Genomic DNA, 19,244 nt, shown 5'->3' with positions numbered 1-19,244 from the left:
TGCAAAAAAGCAGGTTCCCCCCAGGCCTCCGCCCCGCCCGCCCGCCGCGTACCGGGAATGGCTCGGCCCCCTCCTGGATCACAAAGCCCTCGATGACGTGGGTCAGAATCTGCGGCTTGACGATGGCCTGGGGTGGCTTGTTCTCACCGTTCTGGGGGGCGGTGCCGGCGACGGTGGAGGCAGAACTCCCGTTCCCCGATGTCATGCCGGGGCTGCTGGTATCCGGCACCGCGCGAACCCGTTCCTGGCCTGCCTCTGCAGGGGAGGACAAGAGGGGAGAAGTGATGGACGGGCGACAGACAAAGGCAGAGGCTCCCAGGGTGGACAGGCCCTGCCCCTTTGCCCCCCCACCTCCCCCCATTACCATACAGCTGACTTGTCCCTGTCCGTGAATGAGCCTTCAGCAGCCAAGCCGCATGGGACAGCCCCCTCTGCGGGGGGAGAGCGCACACAGGGCTGATTGTGCAAGGGAGGAGGACGGGGGAGGTCTTGCCAGGCAATTGAGGGACCTGGCACTACCTACCTAGATTTCTCAGGGGCACACAGGACGGAGCGCATCCTTGGAAGGGGCAGAGAGAAACCGACACCGCTCGGGAGCCTTTCTGGGGACGGGTGCCCATTCACAGACCTCTGGAGCATTCCCAGTTTTAAATTCACGCTCCACCCCCACACAGAAAAAGAGGCCGGCCACATTAGAGCCACGCCGGCAGGACCAAAGAAAGACACCGTCTCACGCGCTCTGTGTTCTGCCTCCTGTAGGACCCATCAAGGGCTAACACTCACAGAGACACCGGGTGGTACAGCCCCTCCTGGAGTCTAGACGCGACAGCAGCAGGGGGTGGAGTAGGAGCGTATTTAGAATGCTCCCCCCCCCGCCACAACTTGCAAGAACTCCCTCGCCTGTTGAAAGCTGGTACGTTCGCTGGGGGTGGGAACGTGACCCAAGATTGCGTGATCCATCCGCCATGCCGCACCCCCATTCCGTCACTGAAATCAAGACTGCCACCGGGCATAAACAGAGAGCAAATGAAGTGCTGGATGGTGGCAGGAGAGAAACCGGCTGCAGGCAAATTCTGCAAGCAACTGAGGAACACGCCCCTGCTGAGCGTTTGGGAAATTTCTGAGCATTGGGGCACACCCACCTGCCTCCAGTTAAAACTGGGGACGTATTCACCCATACACCCCCAAAAGTTTATAGCATGGGTGAGAATCTGCTGGTGTCGGAGAGTCTGCTATTTCTGTATGTCTCCTGCCATATGGGGACCAACCGGGTAAAGTTCCGTACGGGTCGTGGTAGCTAGAATGCACAGTAGTGGTGGCAGCAGTGATTCACAACACAAGCGAAACTCAGAGACATTTGGGGAGCTATGGGGTGGGGAGGGACCCCTGGGGATTACAGTGGCTGCATCTGTGTGAGGAGAAGACACCCAGCAAGGTGTGAAATCTGGGAAGAATCACAAAGGAAACACAGATGGGCTTCTCACTAAACAATCAGGTCTAGAAACTTGAGGTTCTGAGGGATAACTTGCCATGATGGGTGTACAACCAACAGGAAAGCATGCCTTCCGTAACATCTGCTTGTGTGGCCAGAGTTTTTCTCCTCCGCTGCTTGTGATGGTGGATTGAGCAATGGAAAAATCCTCAACACATGAACAGGGACTACAGACCTCTACACACCGGTGTTGCTACTTGGTAAACAGCCCAACATCCCTGCTGGCTGTCAAGGATGAGAGCTGTAGTCCAGGACCTCTGAAGTGCAACAGGTTGGTATAAAGGCTGGTGTAAAGACTGGACCGGTCAGAGGGCTAGGTTTGGGAAAAGACTAACCAGGGATTATCTGGGCCAGTCTGTTGTTGTTCAGTCGTTCAGTCGTGTCCGACTCTTCGTGACCCCATGGACCATAGCACGCCAGGCCTTCCTGTCCTGCGCTCTCTCCCGGAGCGTGCTCAAGTTCATATTCATTGCATCCGTGATGCTATCTAGCCATCTCATCCTCTGCCGTCCCCTTCTCCTTTTGCCTTCAGTCTTTTCATCAGGGTCTTTTCCAGAGAGTTTTCTCTTCGCATTAGGTGGCCAAAATATTTGAGCTTCAGCTTGAGTATCTGTCCTTCCAATGAGCAGTCAGGGTTGATTTCCTTTAGGATGGACTGATATGACCTCCTTGCAGTCCAGGGGACTCGTCAGAGTCTTCTCCAGCACCACAGTTCGAAAGCATCGATTCTTCGGCGCTCAGCCTTCCTTATAGTCCAGCTCTCACAGCCATACATTACTACTGGGAAAACCATAGCTTTGATTAGACGGACCTTTGTCGGCAAGGTGACGTCTCTGCTTCTTACTATGCTGTCTAGGTTGGCCATAGCTTTCCTCCCAAGGAGCAAGCGTCTTTTAATTTCATGGCTACAGTCACCGTCTGCGGTGATCTTGGAGCCCAAGAAAATAAAATCTGTCACAGCTTCCATTTCTTCCCCTTCTATACGCCAGGAAGTGATGGGGCCAGATGCCATGATCTTCGTTTTTTTAATGTTGAAAACCAGCTTTTGCACTCTCCTCTTTCACCCTCAACAAGAGGCTCTTGAGATCCTCTTTGCTTTCTGCCATTAGGGTGGTATCGTCTGCATATCGGAGGTTGTTGATAATTCTCCCGGCAATCTTAATTCCGACCTGTGATTCATCCAACCCGGTGTTTCTCATGATGTACTCTGCATAAAAGTTAAGTAAGCAGGGCGACAATATGCAGCCTTGTCGTACTCCTTTCCCAATTTTGAACCAATCGGTTGTTTGGTCACCTGAATTAAATTCGCCCATGCCTGTCCATTTTAGTTCACTGATTCCCAAGATGTCGATGTTCAATCTTGCCATCTCATGTTTGACCACCTCCAGCTTACCTTGATTCATTGATCTGACATTCCAGGTTCCTAAACAATATTGTTCTTTACAGCATCGGCCCCCAAACTGTCCTGACAATGTTCTGGGGACCACCACCTCTTCTCTCACAGTCGACCCCAACTGAGCAAGATCGGTCAGGCGATCTTCCAAAAGGGCACAGAATCCAGAGCTGCTCCCCGCTAGAAACGTAGCGAACCTGGGCTCCTCAATGTATTCAGAATCCCCTTGCTAAGCAAACATACCAAGTCCCTAGTTCTCATGAAAAAGCTTTAAATATGAAGGAAAGATTGAAGGAAAACTCGTGGGGATGCGGGAGAAGCAAGGCGAACTCGGGCATCCCTCAAAACTTTCCTTCCCTCTTCATGCTTCTGCTTCAGTGGCCCTCCTCTCTCCCCCCTCCAGCCCACCCCCACTTGAGGAGTCTGCCCAAACATTTTCAAATATGGCATCAGAATCTTAACCCCGATGATGCAGATGCCGAGGTTTTCTACAAGAGCCAAAAAGGGCCAGAACGCAGCCTCCCCGTCCCCTGGTCCTTACAGCTGCCCCCTGTAACTCTTTGCCCCTCTACCTACGAGAAATAAGAAATAATACAAGAATATATGTCAGCCTTCCCCATCCTGGTGTCCTCCAGATGTGTTGGACTACAACTCCCATCATTACCAACCAGCATGGCCAAATGATGGGAGTTGCAGTCCAACACATCTGGAGGACACCAGCTTGGTATAAAGGCTGATATAGGAAGCAGAGGAGTAAAAACAGCAGAATAAGCTATGCAAAAACAAGAACCATTACGTTCTATTTTAGATCCTTTCTTGAGGCCACAGAACCCAGCTTTTCTTGGCACACGATACATGAGTACCATCGTGGGCTCAGAATTTTAATCTATGTACCTGGGACACACAATTTTGATTACGCAGACGGATGATGCAGAGTCACCGCTTGCACGGATAGAATTATCTGGAGTGCAAGGCACTCTGTATGCCAGATCTCCTTCCAACGCATGCACAACAGGCTTCGTATTCTTCAGCTGCTGAGATGGTGTCGAGATGCAGAACCATTTTCTCCGCTCCGACTCCTCCTGCCCACCAAAGCCCTTTCAAGGCCTCGGAGAAGCCGGCATTTGCCGCTCCGGATTCTCCAGACGCCCCATCCTCCTCCCTCCTTTGCGGCCATGGCCGGCAGAGCATTAAATATTAACCGCCACGGGAGGATGCAATACCCAAGGATTCAAAGAAAGGCATGCTGGGAGTGATCGTGCCAAGACCCAACAAAGGGAAAAACACAGCTGCTTCAGACACAATCGTGCACCCAGTCCCTCTTCGTGCAATCCATCTGCTCGCGGATCCACTGTGTATTAAAATCAAATGGCAACACATCAGGGAAACTCAACTGGCTGGCTCCAGTTTAGCCTTCGCTGGGGTCAGAAAAGTCTTCCACAGCTCGGTGAGTTTCTGATGCCTTTGGGGCGTCACCCATCTCCCTCAGAGGACAGACCCACAGCTCAGTAAAGGAACATGCAGGAAGACCTGAGTTCCATTCCTGGCACCTCCAGGTAGGACTGGGAGGAGATGTTAGCTTTCCTCTGTAGCTCATGGTTTGGCCTGCTCAAGCCCTCAGCTTTTCTCCAAAGGAAAAGTGTGGGTCATGATAAATGCATAATGCAAGGCTCCTGTGAGCACAGAGTACCCACCCGCAGAGGAGGGTGCAGGCTGCATCTCTGCATGAATCACTGTTCTGGCCTCACCCCCTTCCAATCAGGAGTCACGCCCAGATCAGCGACTCACACAGAAGCACAACAGGGTGGGCTCTACTGTCGTTGGGCAAGTCTGAACTCTTCCACACACACTAACCTGTCCAGGTATAAGTGCAGAGTGCCTCCAAGGTTCAACTGGAATCTGGAAATTGGAATCTCTCTCAATTCCAATTGCATTTATTGGATGATTACATTTATTACTCTGTCTCACAACAAGCATAGCCATCTTAGAAACAATGTGTTAAAACTGTATTTTAAGCAGCCCTGTTTTGTTTCTAAACACTTGGTTACGTACATGTGATATCAAATGTAAGCAAAACTTTTTAAGAACATAAGAAGAGCCCTGATGCTGGAGCAGATCAAGGGTCCATCTAGTCCAGCATCCTGTTCACACAGGGGCCAACCAGCTGTCGACCGGGAACACACAAGCAGGACACGAGTGCAACAGCACCCTCCCACCCATGTTCCCCAGCAACTGGTGTACGTAGGCTCACTGCCTCTGGTCCTGGAGGGAGCACAGAGCCATCAGGACTTGTAGCCGTTGATAGCCTTCTCCTCCAAGAATTTGTCCTACCCCCTTTTAAAGCCATGTGGCAGCAAATTCTATAGTTTGTGTGAATCCTGACTTTTACGTAGTACTTTAACATGCTCCCCACCAACCACACGCACGGAACTGTGCAAGATGTTCTTCCTATGGTATGACTGCGGAGTGCTCGGGATAAGTGCGCGCGCGAACATATAGCAACCACACAGGCAGAATTGATGGCATAGGTCTTTCCCACAATCTACACCAGGGGTTGCGGGGCACAGTTGGGATTCTGAACGAGGGCTGTGGGCACTCTCACAAAACGGCTGCCACAAAGGGGCTTACCCATTCACAAAATGGCTGCCCTGGCCAGTCACAACACACCCATTTCCCAGAAGGCAAAACAGGTGAGATTCAAAGAAAAATAACTTGCCCAAGAACCTAAGTCCAAGGCAGAGGTGGCGTCTGAGCTCCAAAACACAAAAGCACTCTTTGGAACCCAAAGAAAGACGGTGCTGGACAGCAGCACCTCGCTTCGCAGCACGCCAGCCTCCCCATTAAAAAAAACCTTTTTAAAAATAAGAAAAATTCTTATGGGATGAAATAAAAAGAGGACCTGGGGGCTTTTCTGGCAGACACCAAGAAAGGTGTCCACGGGTGACACATTGAAGACCTGAGATCTCCAATGTGGCCCTATTCTCTCTGTCACACACAGACACACGCCAGTGGCAAGGGATTGCGCCCACAGGAAAATGGTTCCAGGGCATAGCCTGAAGGCACATGAGGCAGACACCTTGCTGAAGCTAAGCAGGTCTGGCTCTGGTCAGTGCTTGGAGGGGAGACCACTGGGAACACATGTAGCCACCTTGAGTTCCACACTGGTAGACAGGTGGGGTATAAATGTAAGAAATAAATAAAATGCCTCCAATGTTGGGGCCAATGTTGATGAAAAAGGAAATGGGCAAGGTAAGAGCTAACTCATGACACATCCAGGCAGCTGTCCGGGACGATCTGGCCAAACATTTGAGGTAGAGTTGGTGCTGTGGTCAACTGACCGGTCAAACGTTGCCATCTGACCGGTCAAGTTGATCATTTATTTGACTGTGGACAAAGAATGCCAAGTATTCGGAGGCGGGGGGGAGAACACCACAGTGCGCATGTCACCGGCAAGGTCACAGCAGGCAAGGGCAAATTTGGAGATGTGGATGGGAAGGGGAAGCGGGTTCTGCTGGGAGGCAGGCCTGCTGTCTCCAGAGCACATCCAGAACCAGTTTGGTGTAACGGTTGAAGCGCCGGATGAAGATGGTGGAGAGCCGGGTTCAACTCTGAAACTCACTAAGACTTTGGGGTGAGAATTAGTGACTCAGTGTAGGAAAGGGGAGCTGGGGGAGAGCCTTGCAAGCCACTACGAGCTCCTGGCGGGAAGGTTAGGATTTTGTAAACCATGCCAATAAATGAACAAACTGCCTTTAAAAACCTTCTTTTAAAAAACACTTGCTGTTCATTTTGCTTTACTCCTTTTTTTTAATTTCCTAACTGCAGGGCAGCTTTCTCCTGCCTGGCTCCCTCTAGGTATTTTGGACTGCAGCTCCCATCTGCCCCAGCCAGGATGGCCAATGGTCAGGAATGCTGGGGGTCATAGCCCAAAACATCTGGAGGGCGCCAGGTTGGAGAGGCTGCCGTCGGCTGAGCCTGGCGTTGTGGGATAACACTCGAAGATAAAAATCGCTCCGTGAATTCTTCACATTTCTATAACTTGCTGAAGGTTACGTTATGATTGGTCATGACCATTTTTTCCTAAAGGGAAGGGGCAATCTCGCGCTGCGGGGCTGTTGGATGCTGGGGCCCTTTCTCTCTCTAGGCAGAGGACACCGAAAGGCTGCCGGTTGTGGCAAGCTCTGCCCGGCGCTACTCTGACGACAACAGGGGAGGTGGGGACGGGGCATCTTATTTATTTATTTATTTAATTTATATCTTGCAGTTTTTCCTCTTGCAAGGAACCCAAGGCGGCTTACCTGGAACTCCTCCTCCTCTCCATTTTATCCTCACAACAACCACCCTGCGAGGTAGCATGAGCTGAGAGTCTGTAACAGGCCCAAAGTCACCCGGGCCAAAGTCCATGGCCGAGTGGGGACTGGAACCCGGATCTCCCGGCTCCCACTCCAGCACTCTCGCCACTGCACCACGCCAGCTCTTAGGGGTAAACCTGCCTTCAGCACAACCCCCTTGTCCCGTGACACCGCTCCCCCCCGAAAGGGCCAGAACTGTCAAACTTGTTTTCCTTTCCAAGTGAAACCAACAGGAGGAAAAACTTAACAAGGGAACATCTGGCGGGAGAAAGAGACAAGAAAAAGGGGAGAAGAGGCCCACCCTTGCTTGCAGCTTCTGTCCTGGGTGGCTGGAGCCTCTCCGCCCCCCGCATTCCTATACCCTACATAGGAATGTTCTGCTGGGGTCCCTGTTTCACCTTTGTTTCTGCAATTAGCATACGAATCGATGCTGCCCATGATGAAACCACTGCGGTGTTATCCCTTTCCTCCTTCGTTTTTGCGGCTGTGATTCTGATAAAATAAAGGCTTTAAAAATAATAACTTGGCTGTTACGTTATTTTCATGATGCATCTGGCACCGTCGGCTTGGCACAGCGCTTCACGGAGGCCGAGAGGACAGGTTCCTGCCCCCAGGGCGCTTACAATCTAGTGTGTGGCGGTCTCTGTTGCAGCAGGGCACAGAAAGGAGGGGTGTGTGCTGAAGGTGCATTTTGCAGAGGGATTGGAAGAAAAGCAGCCAGGAACGCACCACGCAGGGGTCCTGGGAGGGAGCTGCAAGCATATGGGGCAGCAGGAGAGGAAGGGCTGAGTCCTCCGAGAAAGGAGGAGAGTACGCAGGCTGTATCTTTGGCCATACTGGGCTGCTCAATTGACCAAGTGTTTCTTGGCCCATCATCGTGCCCAACCTTGAAGCCAGCTGACGGTAAGAGGGTCCCCGCCCCCGGTGCATCTGTCCCGGAAGCTGCCACCCTGCAGGCAACTGCTGGAGATCCAGCACATCGCAACAGGACAACCTGTTCGCCGACCTCTCACTTACTTCCCCAAGCAACGTTCAACATGTCCTTGGATTTCTCTGCCACCCAGGGCCACCCAAAGGCACAATCAACACCACCGGCAGCGGGTACCAAGGAAGCATTGATGTGAGGCAGCCATCTCCTACTTGAGGCCCGCCAGATGTGATGGATTTCAACTCCCATCATCCCACCTGGGAATGATGGGGGTTGCAGTCCGACACATCTGGTGGGCGCCAGGTTGAGGAAAGGCAGATCTCAGAGGTCCTTTGCAACAGAACAGAGGAGACTGGGCCAAAACTCTCCAGATCAGGGGTGAGGAACTCACTTTCTGAGCCGCTCTCAGGGGCCGCCTTCTAGTGGTGAGCGGGACCAAAAGCAAAAGGGGCAGGGTCCAAAATGCAACACAGACCGGCATAATGAAGCCTAAAGCTCTTCCTACGTGGAACCGCACCTTAGGAGAGCCACTTCAACCTTTTGGAACTGGGGGGAAAACTGCACAGAAGTCAGAAAATCAACGAACAATGGATGGTGAGGGAAAGGGAGTAGAGGCTTCGGGGAACCCTGGAGGAGTGGGACCCCAGGTCTGAGCTTCCCCACCCCGGCTCCAGCTGCAGAGTGCACCCACTGGGGTGGCCTGGATCCAACACACTCCCTCGCTCTCTTTTGTAACGGTTTACAAAAAAACGGTCAACACCGTACACGTTTCTAGCACAAGCAACACAGCAAGCAATGCACCCTGCCGTTACACGTCCTCCTGTTCCCAGGGACCTCGAGCTGTGCGCAGGCAGTCACCATTGGCCACTTTTTGCAAGTGGAGGATCGCAGACTCTGGGCTCCCTTTGAGATGGCACAAGATTTATTATGCCAGATCAGACCAAGGCCCAATCTAGTCCAGCTTTCTGTTCCATTCAAGTGTAGACTGCCCCTGCATACAGAGGCTCCATTCAGCAGTCACGGCTGACGGCTGTCAGCAGACCTTTCCGACTTTCATTTGTCCAGTCCTTTGTTTTTAATCCTACTGCAGCACCGTGGAAGATGCTTTTGTTTGGGCTCATCCCACGGCAACCGCGCAGCTCTTGAGGGCCAACGGCCCACATGGGCCAGGCCGATCCCGTGGGGTGTTCCTCACAGAATGGGCCATGGGAAAGTCCCAGTGATCGTAGGCCTTTAAACAGGGCTTTGTCTGAGCGGAACAAAGCCACGGCAAAGGCGCTCTTGGGGCACTGGTGTTCCGTTTAAAGGACGCCTAAACTGGGCCCTCTCCACCACATTCTGTGGCAGAAAACACCCCACGTCAGCGATGCATCGCATGAAAACAGCGCTTCCTTTTGTCTAGCCCGTACCGCCTGCCAATCAATTTCATGAGGTGGTCTTGAAAAGGAGGGGGGAGGAAATGATTCATATGCCACACCATTCATCATTTCGTAACAGGAACAGACCTTTCAAAAATAAGTCATGGTGGGCACCGTATCTTTCAGCGAGCGCACAAAAGTGCCATTTGACCACACGCATAACAAAGGTCATCACAACTGCAGAGACGTGTGGAATCCAGAAAGAAATGCGAGCGTCTCCCCAGTCTCCCCCGAGAGCAGCTCGAGCTCAAAGAGAGGGAAGCAAAACCCGCTGTGCACGGGAGAAAGGAACTTTTTGTTTTCCCCAGCCCATGGAGAAACAGGAGCAGAGCCATGCAGCCTCTAGCAAACCAGCACATTGCACACCAGGGAGCATGAGGTGGGGGGGGAGGCAGGGAAGAGAGCAGCAGCTGCTGGAGAAGGCGAGCCCCTGATCCTGTTCCCCAAGGACCGTGAGCGGCTAACAAGGGTCTTGGCTCTAACAAGGGTCTTGGCTCGCACATGCTCTGAGACTCAAAGCGGGGTTTGTTCCAACCCCTGGCCACCCCACACCAGGTCCCGCCCCACTCATGCCACGGGATTGAGAACAAGGGAGCAACCAGTAAGCTGCCCTGAGCTCTGGAAATCCCCCAGCTGGGAGGGCCGCCAGTTGGCGCGCGCAGCTGCTCTCCGGAGAAAGGCGCTCCTCCTACACATGGGGAGGAAGGGGGCGGCGCAAGGAAACGGCATCTGGGCTCAGCTGAAGCTTGCTGGGCAGAGCTCTCCCTGTGCCACAGGAAAACACGGCAGCACAGAAAGCTTGGCGGGAGTGGAGAAGAAGAGGACATGAATCCACAACGTCCAGTTCCAGGAGTTTCTCCCTTCCCAAGAGTCACAGCCGGGAAGCATGCATCAGAAGTGGGGTGTGGGGACCCTCCCTCGGTGGAACGGGGAGGGGAGGGGGGAGAGGTTACTAAGGTGTCGCCACAGAAGGGAGGGTGGGATTCCGGATTTTGAACATTCAGGTTCTGCAACCAGACCCACCAGCTGCCAACGAACCGAACCTCAGGGGCTCAACGCAAGGCCCTCCCCAGGCCACTGGGTACGTCTTGGGGCAGAAAATTGCCAACGTATTTGCAGAGCTTCTCTCAGCAATCAAGCCGCTTTCCCCCACTCTCCCTCTCAGAACTGCTATCAAAGTGCATTCCGGTAATCCTGAAGATTAAGATTTTTAAAAGCCCAAACAAACTTTTAAAAGCCCAAACAAAAAAATTTAAAAGCCCAAACAAGCTTCTCTCAGCAATCAAGCCGCTTTCCCCCACTCTCCCTCTCAGAACTGCTATCAAAGTGCATTCCGGTAATCCCGAAGATTAAGATTTTTAAAAGCCCAAACAAACCCAGCTCTTCTTACTGAAATGCATTTACCTTTCCACATGACTCCCAGAAAAGCACCGTATTTAAATCTCCTTTGCACAGAACAACAGTTGGGGATTAAAGAAAATTCCTTTAGCATAGGAGTGGGGAACCTCAAGCCCAGAGGCCGAATTCAGCCTTCCTTGGGACCCAATCCGACCCTCCAGGGTTCCCACAAACCCTTCCCCCAGCCGCCCATCTGCCAATTTCCCAGCTTTTTGCAGGCTTTCTCCCCATTCGAAAAGGTTGAAAAGCCTCTCCTAAAGCTACGTTACTGGCAGTATAAGAGCTTTAAGCTAAAATATGATGGGTTTTTTGTTTTTGTTTTCTGGGGCTCGCTCCCTTTGCCCTTGGCCTGGGACACCAGTGGAATGAGAGCCAGTGTAGTGTAGTGGTGAGAGTGACGGACTGGGAGCCAGGAGATCCGGGTTCTAGTCCCCACTTGGCCATGGAAGCTCACTGGGTGACTTTGGGCCAGTCACAGACTCTCAGCCCAACCTACCTCACAGGGTTGTTGTTGTGAGGATACAACGGTGAGGAGGAGGATAATGTAAGCCGCCTTGAGTTCCTTGCGAGAGGGAGAAAGGCGGGGTATAAATGCAATAAATAAATAAATGCAGCCCCCGAGATCTTCTCCGGAATTGAATTCCAGGCTGAACAAGGTTGAGCACCCAAGCAATTGCCTTTCCCACACAGGGCAAGAGGATCTAATCCTGGCTTATTTTCTACCTAGCCAGGCCACCAATTAGGGGGCCAGTTTTGGCAGGAGGGACCTAGTTGCTGATCCATTCCACCTTAATCTAGGTTATGTAGCAATGGCACATCACTTAGATTACGACAGTACTTGGCTCCCATCGGTGAACAGCATTTATCACAAGGCCTTCGTACAATCGGGTTGTGTATAAACCATCATTAGCCTGGAGAATGCGTATCTTGCCCTTATCACGCCTGCAAACCAAGATTCTCAAATGGCCCGATCCTGAACTAGACTACACTACAGGGCTGTCATAGGCTATACCTTCCCCCCTCCCCTCCGGCAAAATGCATCCTCCCCTAAACATCCTGTGCTTGCAGAACGGGGTCCCAGAATATGCACTGGCCCAGAGGCACAGGAATTCTGCACCAAAAAAGGCAGAAAAGATCGTAAAATCAAATTTGATCACCTAGTTTTGGATTGGGGAAACCTAGGTTCTAGTCTCCACTCGGCCATGAAGCTCACTGGGGGAGCTGGGGCCAGTCAATGACTGTCAGCCTAACCTACCTCACAGGGTTGTTGTGAGGATAAAATGGAGAAGAAGAAGAGGATCACGTACAATGCTTTGGGCTCCTTGGTAGAATATAAATACATAAATCTTCCAAATCCAGGAGTAGGGTGAAAGACCGGCAAGGGTAGAAAGTAAAACTGTGGAGTCTCGATTTACAAACTGAGTGCTAAAGACACGCCCAGGAGCCCTATTTAGGGGAGGACACATTTTGCTGGAGGGGAGGGGGGAAGGTATAGTGTATGACAACCCTGGAGTATAGCCTAGTTCTCCAGTCCCCTGGCATGTTGGGAGGGATTGTTCTTTTTAGGGAAACCGGGGCGGGGGGGGGGGGGGTGTTGCTGGCCTAACAGGTTTGAGGAGGAAGCAGAGAATGGTAGCAGGGCCGGCCGACGGATGAAGCAAGCGACCCTAAGGCATTCCTGAGCATCCACAGCCCAGTGCCTTCACCATCACAGCCAGATCCAGCTACTTTTAACTGCTTCCCCAAGTTAGCCCACCTCAGCCTACTCGAGCCGTGCCAAGGAAACACAAGGCATTTCGATCTGCCATGAGTGTCAAATGTTTTCCAAGGCATGGTGTTGCGAACAACCCAGATGGCTCAAACAATTGCCGAACTCCACTCTTCACGCCTGTACCTGCAGCTAAAACCCTTGTCATCGCTCCAGCAACTTCTCAGTCTCATCTGGAGGAGTAGCTTTCAAATGATAAAGGAGTTCCAAGTGCCCACTGGTAGAGGAGGTTGCCCTGCTGTGTCCCTGCATGACTCAGCGTTCAGTGTGGTGTAGTGGCAAGAGTGTTGGACTGGGAGCTGGGAGATCCGGGGAGATCCGGGTTCTAGTCCCCACTCGGCCATGGAAGCTCACTGGATGACTTTGGGCCAGTCACAGACTCTCAGCCCAACCCACCTCACAGGGTTGTTGTTGTGAGGATAAAATGGAGAGGAGGAGGTTCATGTAAGCCGCCTTGAGTGCCTTGCAAGAGGAAAAAAGGCGGGGTATAAATGCAATAATAAATAAAATAAATTGCTTGCACTGGAGAGGCACAGACAGCGCAATTCCATCATTTAGGGCGCAATCCTATGCATGTTTAGACAGAGAAAAGGCCTACAACTCCCAGCATTCCATGCTGGTTGGGGCATGCTGGGAGTTGTAGGCCTTTTTTCTGTCTAAACATACATAGGATTGCGCCCTGCATCACTCCTGAGAGACACAGCAGACTGACCTGACCTTTGAGTGGGCTGCCCGTTCACCTCGGCATGCTGTCGTCTTGCTCCCTTCCACTCAGGAAACACATCCAGCACAGTGACTCATGCAGAAACAAAACAGGGAGGAGAAGCTGTTCTAAGGGCAGGTAATTCTGACAGTCAAAAACGTGCGTTTGCAAAAATAAAAGTCTGCCTACACCAGCCTTCTCGAAGGTTGATCTACACATTACACTAAAGGAGATGGCAGAATTCTGGACTGTATTGCTACAAGACCCCATGTACGCAAGGGGGAGGAAATCAAAGCTTTAATGCTCCCCCGCATAAAAAAAAAGAAAGAAAGCTTTGGCTATTGGGCGGTATAGAAAAGTAAGTAATTAATTAATTAAATAGATCCCCGCTTGCAGACAGCTAGCACATCAGGAAGCCTTGAGAAGAGAAGACTGAGGGGAGATATGATAGCAATCTTCAAGTACTTGAAAGGTTGTCACAGAGAGGAAGGCCAGGATCTCTTCTCGATTATCCCAGAGCGCAGGACACGGAATCATGGGCTCAAGTGGCAGGAAGCCAGGTTCCGGCTGAACATCAGGAGAAATGTCCTGACTGTTAGAGCAATATGACAATGGAACCCATTCCCTAGGGAGGCGGTGGGCTCTCCCACACTGGAGGCCTTCAAGATGAGGCTGGACAGCCATCTGTCAGGGATGCTCTGATTTGGATTCCTTCATTGAGCAGGGAGTTGGACTCGATGGCCTTGTAGGCCCCTTCCAACCCTACTATTCTATGATTCTATAAGCGGGCTATGCCAAATATTCCTCTCTCTCTCGGTGCTGTCTTCTACCTGCCCCCATATATTTTTCATCTTTTTTTACACAGGTAATTTTTTTTTAAAAAGACACAATCCCCCTCAACTGCAGCCTGAAGTGGCACAATCCAAAATTCTGCCAGCTCCTTTTGCGCTGCTAGCCAAAAGGTTCTAAACCTGCAAGGTCAAGTCGGGTCAGGCTTTTCGGGCTTACGGCCACAGGCCTTTGCCAGAATTCAAGCAAACGCAAAAAATATATTATACTACAAGTCACATTTGCAAATGCTAGCACGCACACACAAATGGTGAAGCTCAGTGTGGCTAATGTAGCCCAAACAAGAGAAAAAGGAGGGGGGGTGCAACATGTTTGGGGCTACCCAAAGGTTTGAAGAACAGAAAATCCTTAAGGAAAAGCCCTTAAGGGGACACACACACACACCCCCGCTCCAAGAAAACAACCCCTAATAAGGAGTGATTATGCTCAGTGGCTGCGGAATTGTGTACATCTCTTGGGGCAAATCCAGAGACCCAGGGTGGGAATACTGTATCATGGAAGTGGCATGGTTGGCGCACTGAACAGTCCATACAGCAGCCTCCCACAACCTGGTGCCCTCCAGAGGGGTTGGACTACTGGACTACAGCCCCCAGCATGCCGGGAGTCGCAGTTGAACCCCTCTGGAAGGGGCCAGGTTGAGGGAGGCTGCCCTGCGGCAACATTTTGGTGTACCCATGTATTTTTACTAGCTGTTACACAGAAATAAAGAAACCAGACGATCAGAGCACATCTCTGCTTTAAAAAGTTGGCCTCGAATATTAAAATGTGCCGAAAACGACCGGAACGCTTCATCAGCAGCATGCTGCAGCCGACAACGTGTTGGACTTCAACCGGGGGAGAGGCCTGGATAAAACTCCTTGATCCGCCACAAACATCACTTTGGGCCAGTCGCTCTGCAAACCTAGTCTACCTCAGAGGGCTGTTGTGCGGCTAAAACGAGGCAGCCTTGAAACCGCAGGAGGGAGGGCAGAAGACAAAGTGGGTGCGCAAAGTGGCTTGGTGCCCGAGGTTCAATCCACGGCAGCATCTACAGGTGAGATTTGCAGGTGGCAAGTTCTCTCTCTGCCCAAGGCCATGGAGAGCAGGGACAAGCACAGCAGACAGCACCGGGCTCCTCCTCATCCTTTTCAGCCCAAGCAGACAATCTGGGAGCCCCATCTTTGTTTTTTAACCTATCTTTTTAATGCAGGCGTGCAGCCGTTGAAACTCGCTGTAGCTCGGGCTGCAACCCAGTCTGGTGCCCTCGAGATATTTTTGGCATACAGCTCCAATCATCTCTGATGGGGCCGGGGGATTATGGGAGTTGGAGCAGAGTCTGGAGGGCACCACATTGGGGCAGGTGGACCTACAGAGTCCCACAAGCAGGACTAGAACCCCAGACAATGGACTATTGTAGTCAAGTATTGTAAGGTATTCCTTGATGCCTCAATGATGCTTGAACAGTTGGTCTCCTTAGCACAAGTGTCTTTAAATCCTGACTTTCACTTCTGAATAGTTGCCAGTGCTTTGCTTTGCTTTTGTTTTAATTTACTTTTAAACACACATACACACACAAAACTGAACTGCGGTCTGACTCTGGGATTCCAGAATAAAAGCCAAAGATCTGTTCAATGAGCCATTGCGGTTTATAGAAACCTAACTTCACACTGTTGAAGTTATGATCATTCATTCCTTTTTTTTAAAAGGATACTTTCTTTATTCCACATTAAACGTTAACCAATTTGCGGTTGCAATTAGTGTAAGCTTCAACGCGGGCGATGATTCAAGTATCTTCTTTAATGCTCGCATGATGCTTTTAAAATCTTTTACTGTTGACAGTCTTTGACCCGTCAATCAACCGCATCTTTTTCGGCCAGCTAAATGTCCAATTCTACTCCAAACCACCCAACATCATATTTCAAATAGTAAAATGAAATACAAAAGTGAAACCCAACAAACAGAAATGAAACCAACATCAAAGAAAATTTGAGGAGGCAAGAGATGAGATAGTTTGATACATCTCTTCACAACAACCAGGCCTGACTACGCCCAGAAGGCGCTAAACAGACTGTGGGTGTGTCATGTCCCCCCACCCCACGTCTTAAGTGTCTTGCTCATATACCAGAATTCGGAATTCGGACAGCAGCAGACTTAGCAGTGTGGGAGAGCTGGGTTCAAAGAGCACATCCAGCACTGGGCAGCTGTTCGCTTGGGAACCCATTCTCCCATGGTTGGCACCCCTAAGCAGGTATTCTGAGAAGAAAGGCTCCATGCTCGGACCTTAAGCCTGCATACTTGAAAACAGGAGCTGGTTTCGCTCATCCGCGCTCGTAACTCGTAACTTGATCATCAAGCAGTAGCTCAAATGCACCACAAACTGCCACCACTCTTAATGTCATAGGTCAACCTGCACATCACTGCATGCCACCTCAAGCACAATGCTTTTTGGGGGGGGATTAACATATTCAGTTGTGAGCCATCAAGCCTAAGGCTGCTGAGAGAGGTAACCCTTTTGGCTTAGCCGGGAGCCGGATCCGACATAAGATGCTCAATGAGGCTTACTCCCCAGTAAGCATGCCCCCCACTGCAACGTTGGGGCGCCAGAAAAATATACCCGAAAAAACTTTCTCCTATTTTTAAACACAGATATAATGCACTCAGTTCCAACAGCAAAGCAATACAGATTTGCTTGGCATCTCTGGAGAGGGTTCCAGTGCCATATCTGAAACACCAGAACCTCTAAAGGGTGGGAACTTCGGGAGGGGAGGGGATAAAAAGGGGAGAGTAGAGAGCGGGGGAGAGAGTAGAGTGGGGGGGGAGAGAGTCGGGCCAGCCTCCCTGGCACTTCCTCAACACGCTGGCATCAGGCTGATTCTCTGCCCTGCCCACATCCGGATAATTCCAGTGCGCCCAACCTTGGCCCCACGAGACCAGCTGCTACTCGGGAGAATTGGGGGATCCCAGAAGAGCCCCTCCCCAAACAGGAGCATCAGAGCCTTCCTTTCCAGGCCAATACTCCCCTTGCCACTGCAGTCGGACAGATGCCCTGGGCAGCTCCGGAGCAGGGCAGGAAGGCGCAGGCCCTGCCCTGCCCTTTGTCCCAATATCTGGCACACCAGAGAGCCCGCCTCTGGACAGGGAATAGCAGGGCCAGCAGGACGCGACCGCCACGCAGCACAGCCCCAGAGGGCTTTGCTAGGAAGCCCGTCCCACGAGTTCAATGGGGCCGACCGCTCCCGCCCGCAAGTGTGCAGGAGCGGCGCCTCGCACTCTTGGAAAGAGCACGCAGCGCCCTGCTGCCCGGCGCCATCATCGGTCGCGTCGCGTCGCGCGTCAGTGAGTTCCGAAAGATAATCCGGCGCTGGGCGAAGGGCTATTTTAGCCTCGCCCAGCCGGGCGCCTTCCAGACGCGTCGAACTGCGCCTCCCTCGTTCTGGCTGGGGATGCTGGGCGCTGCGCTCCGGCGTATCGGACGGTGCCCGACTGGGGAAGGCTGGGTGGGCCATGCCTTCCCGGAGGCCCGGCCGGATGGTCACGCACCTCGCCGCCCCCGAACGTCGCCCCTCTCCGCCACCATCGAGCTGAGGCCGGTGGTCCCATCTGGGGGCGCCCCAGACAACACCACGCCCCGCTGGCCGCCGCTTGGGCCCGCGCTGCTCTGGCGACGGGGCGCGCTGGCGGGGAGTTTCTGCCCACCGCCTCGGGCACCGCGACGAGAGACGGACGGCGCGCGAACGGCGAGAATGGGAACGGCGGCAGCACGAACAGAGAACGACGGCGCGGCCCTCCCGCTCGCCTTGAGCTCGGGCGGCTCACCTGAGTCACCAGCGCAGCAGAAGCAGCTCCCGAGCGCGGGGGGGGGAGTCCCAGCAGCGCTCCATCCGCGCGAACAAAGGGGCCCGTCCTCGTCCCGAGGAGGGCGCCGCGCCTCACGGCCGGCAGGGCAGCCGGGCCGGGGCAGCCTCGGGGCTCCCGCCACGCAGCATCTGGAGAGGCCGGGACAAAGCGGGCGGGCCGCGGAGGATGGCGAGAGGGGAGCGCGCAGGGCGGGGGGGGGAGCCGCGCTTCGCTCGCCCGCCCGCCCGCCCGCGCCGCCGCGCACCTGTTCGGCCCCGAGGGGGAGCGCAGCGCCGGTGCCAAGCGCGCCCGCCGCCGTGCGCCCTGGGCGCGTGCCAAAAGCGCGCCTCGCCGCCGCGGCCCCGCGCGGGCGAGGGGAGAAGAGGCGCCGCCGCCGCCGCTCTGCCCGGGCTGGCCGGGGACGGGAGGCGCAAACAATGCCGCCCGCCGAGCCGAGGAGGGGGGGAGGGGGCCGGCCCAGCGCCCGGCCGGCCCGCTCCCTCCGATTGGCTGCGCCGGGAGCCTCCGCCTCTCGCCCTCCCTCGCCGAGCGCCTTGGCGGGGAAGGGCAGAGGCGGCCTGGCTGGGCCGGTCGGAGAGCCGCGCTGCTGCAGCCCGGGGAGGGCGGCGCGCGGCTCGAGCCCAGCCCGACGCCTCTGGCCGCCCAGCGGCCAGGCGCGCGCGGGGCTGATGCCCCCACAACCGGCGTTCAGACAGACGCAGTTTGGCCGGGGGGGGAAAGACGCAGACAGACGCAGTTTTCCTCCAAGCAGTGGAAAGGCCGCTGTGGCTGAAGCGCTTCATTTGTACATTAAATTATATTTATGGCGCGCCCTTTCCCCGCCGCTGAGCAGCTCGCATAGCCCTCCGCCTCGCCGAGTTCTCCCCCCAACAACCCTGTGAAGCAGGTTAGGCTGAGCATCAGCGAGTGGCCCAAAATCGCCCAGTGAGCCTCGTGGCTGAGTGGGGACTTGAACCCGGGTCTCCTGAGTCCCAGTTCCAACACTCTAACCGCTACACCACACCGGCTCCCGCTGTTTCTTATTGAACTCTTTACTATTATAACTGCCTGGGCTCCTCCAGCAGTGTTCCACTCCAAAACCCATCACCCACAGCCCCAACAAGGAC

The 19,244-nt window shown here is 53.4% G+C and overlaps 1 protein-coding gene across 5 annotated transcripts in view; it reads right to left on the bottom strand.

Annotated features, from left to right (window-relative positions):
* Positions 1–18,525, bottom strand: part of LOC146335457 (polyhomeotic-like protein 2) — a 28,957-nt gene extending 10,432 nt beyond the window's left edge. The window contains exons 1-2 of one of the 5 annotated variants that reach the window (XM_084821960.1): positions 18,097–18,525; positions 53–255 (exon numbers count right to left, since the gene is read on the bottom strand). In XM_084821960.1, the coding sequence (XP_084678086.1) occupies positions 53–205 (153 nt within the window). In that variant the 5' untranslated portion in view covers positions 206–255; positions 18,097–18,525. Of the gene's footprint in view, positions 1–52; positions 453–523; positions 864–13,461; positions 13,581–18,096 lie in introns of those variants that run through there. The other 4 variants (XM_084821963.1, XM_084821964.1, XM_084821962.1 and 1 more) reach the window with 4 other exon arrangements.
* Between the last annotated feature and the right edge of the window lie 719 nt (positions 18,526–19,244).

The sequence above is a fragment of the Heloderma suspectum genome, chromosome 15, assembly GCF_057233095.1.
Source record: "Heloderma suspectum isolate Gila_16-S chromosome 15, 16-S_ref, whole genome shotgun sequence".
Lineage (NCBI taxonomy): Eukaryota > Metazoa > Chordata > Lepidosauria > Squamata > Helodermatidae > Heloderma > Heloderma suspectum.
The sequence above is the reverse complement of the archived record's forward strand: the minus strand, read 5'-3'. Positions and strand labels throughout refer to the sequence as shown.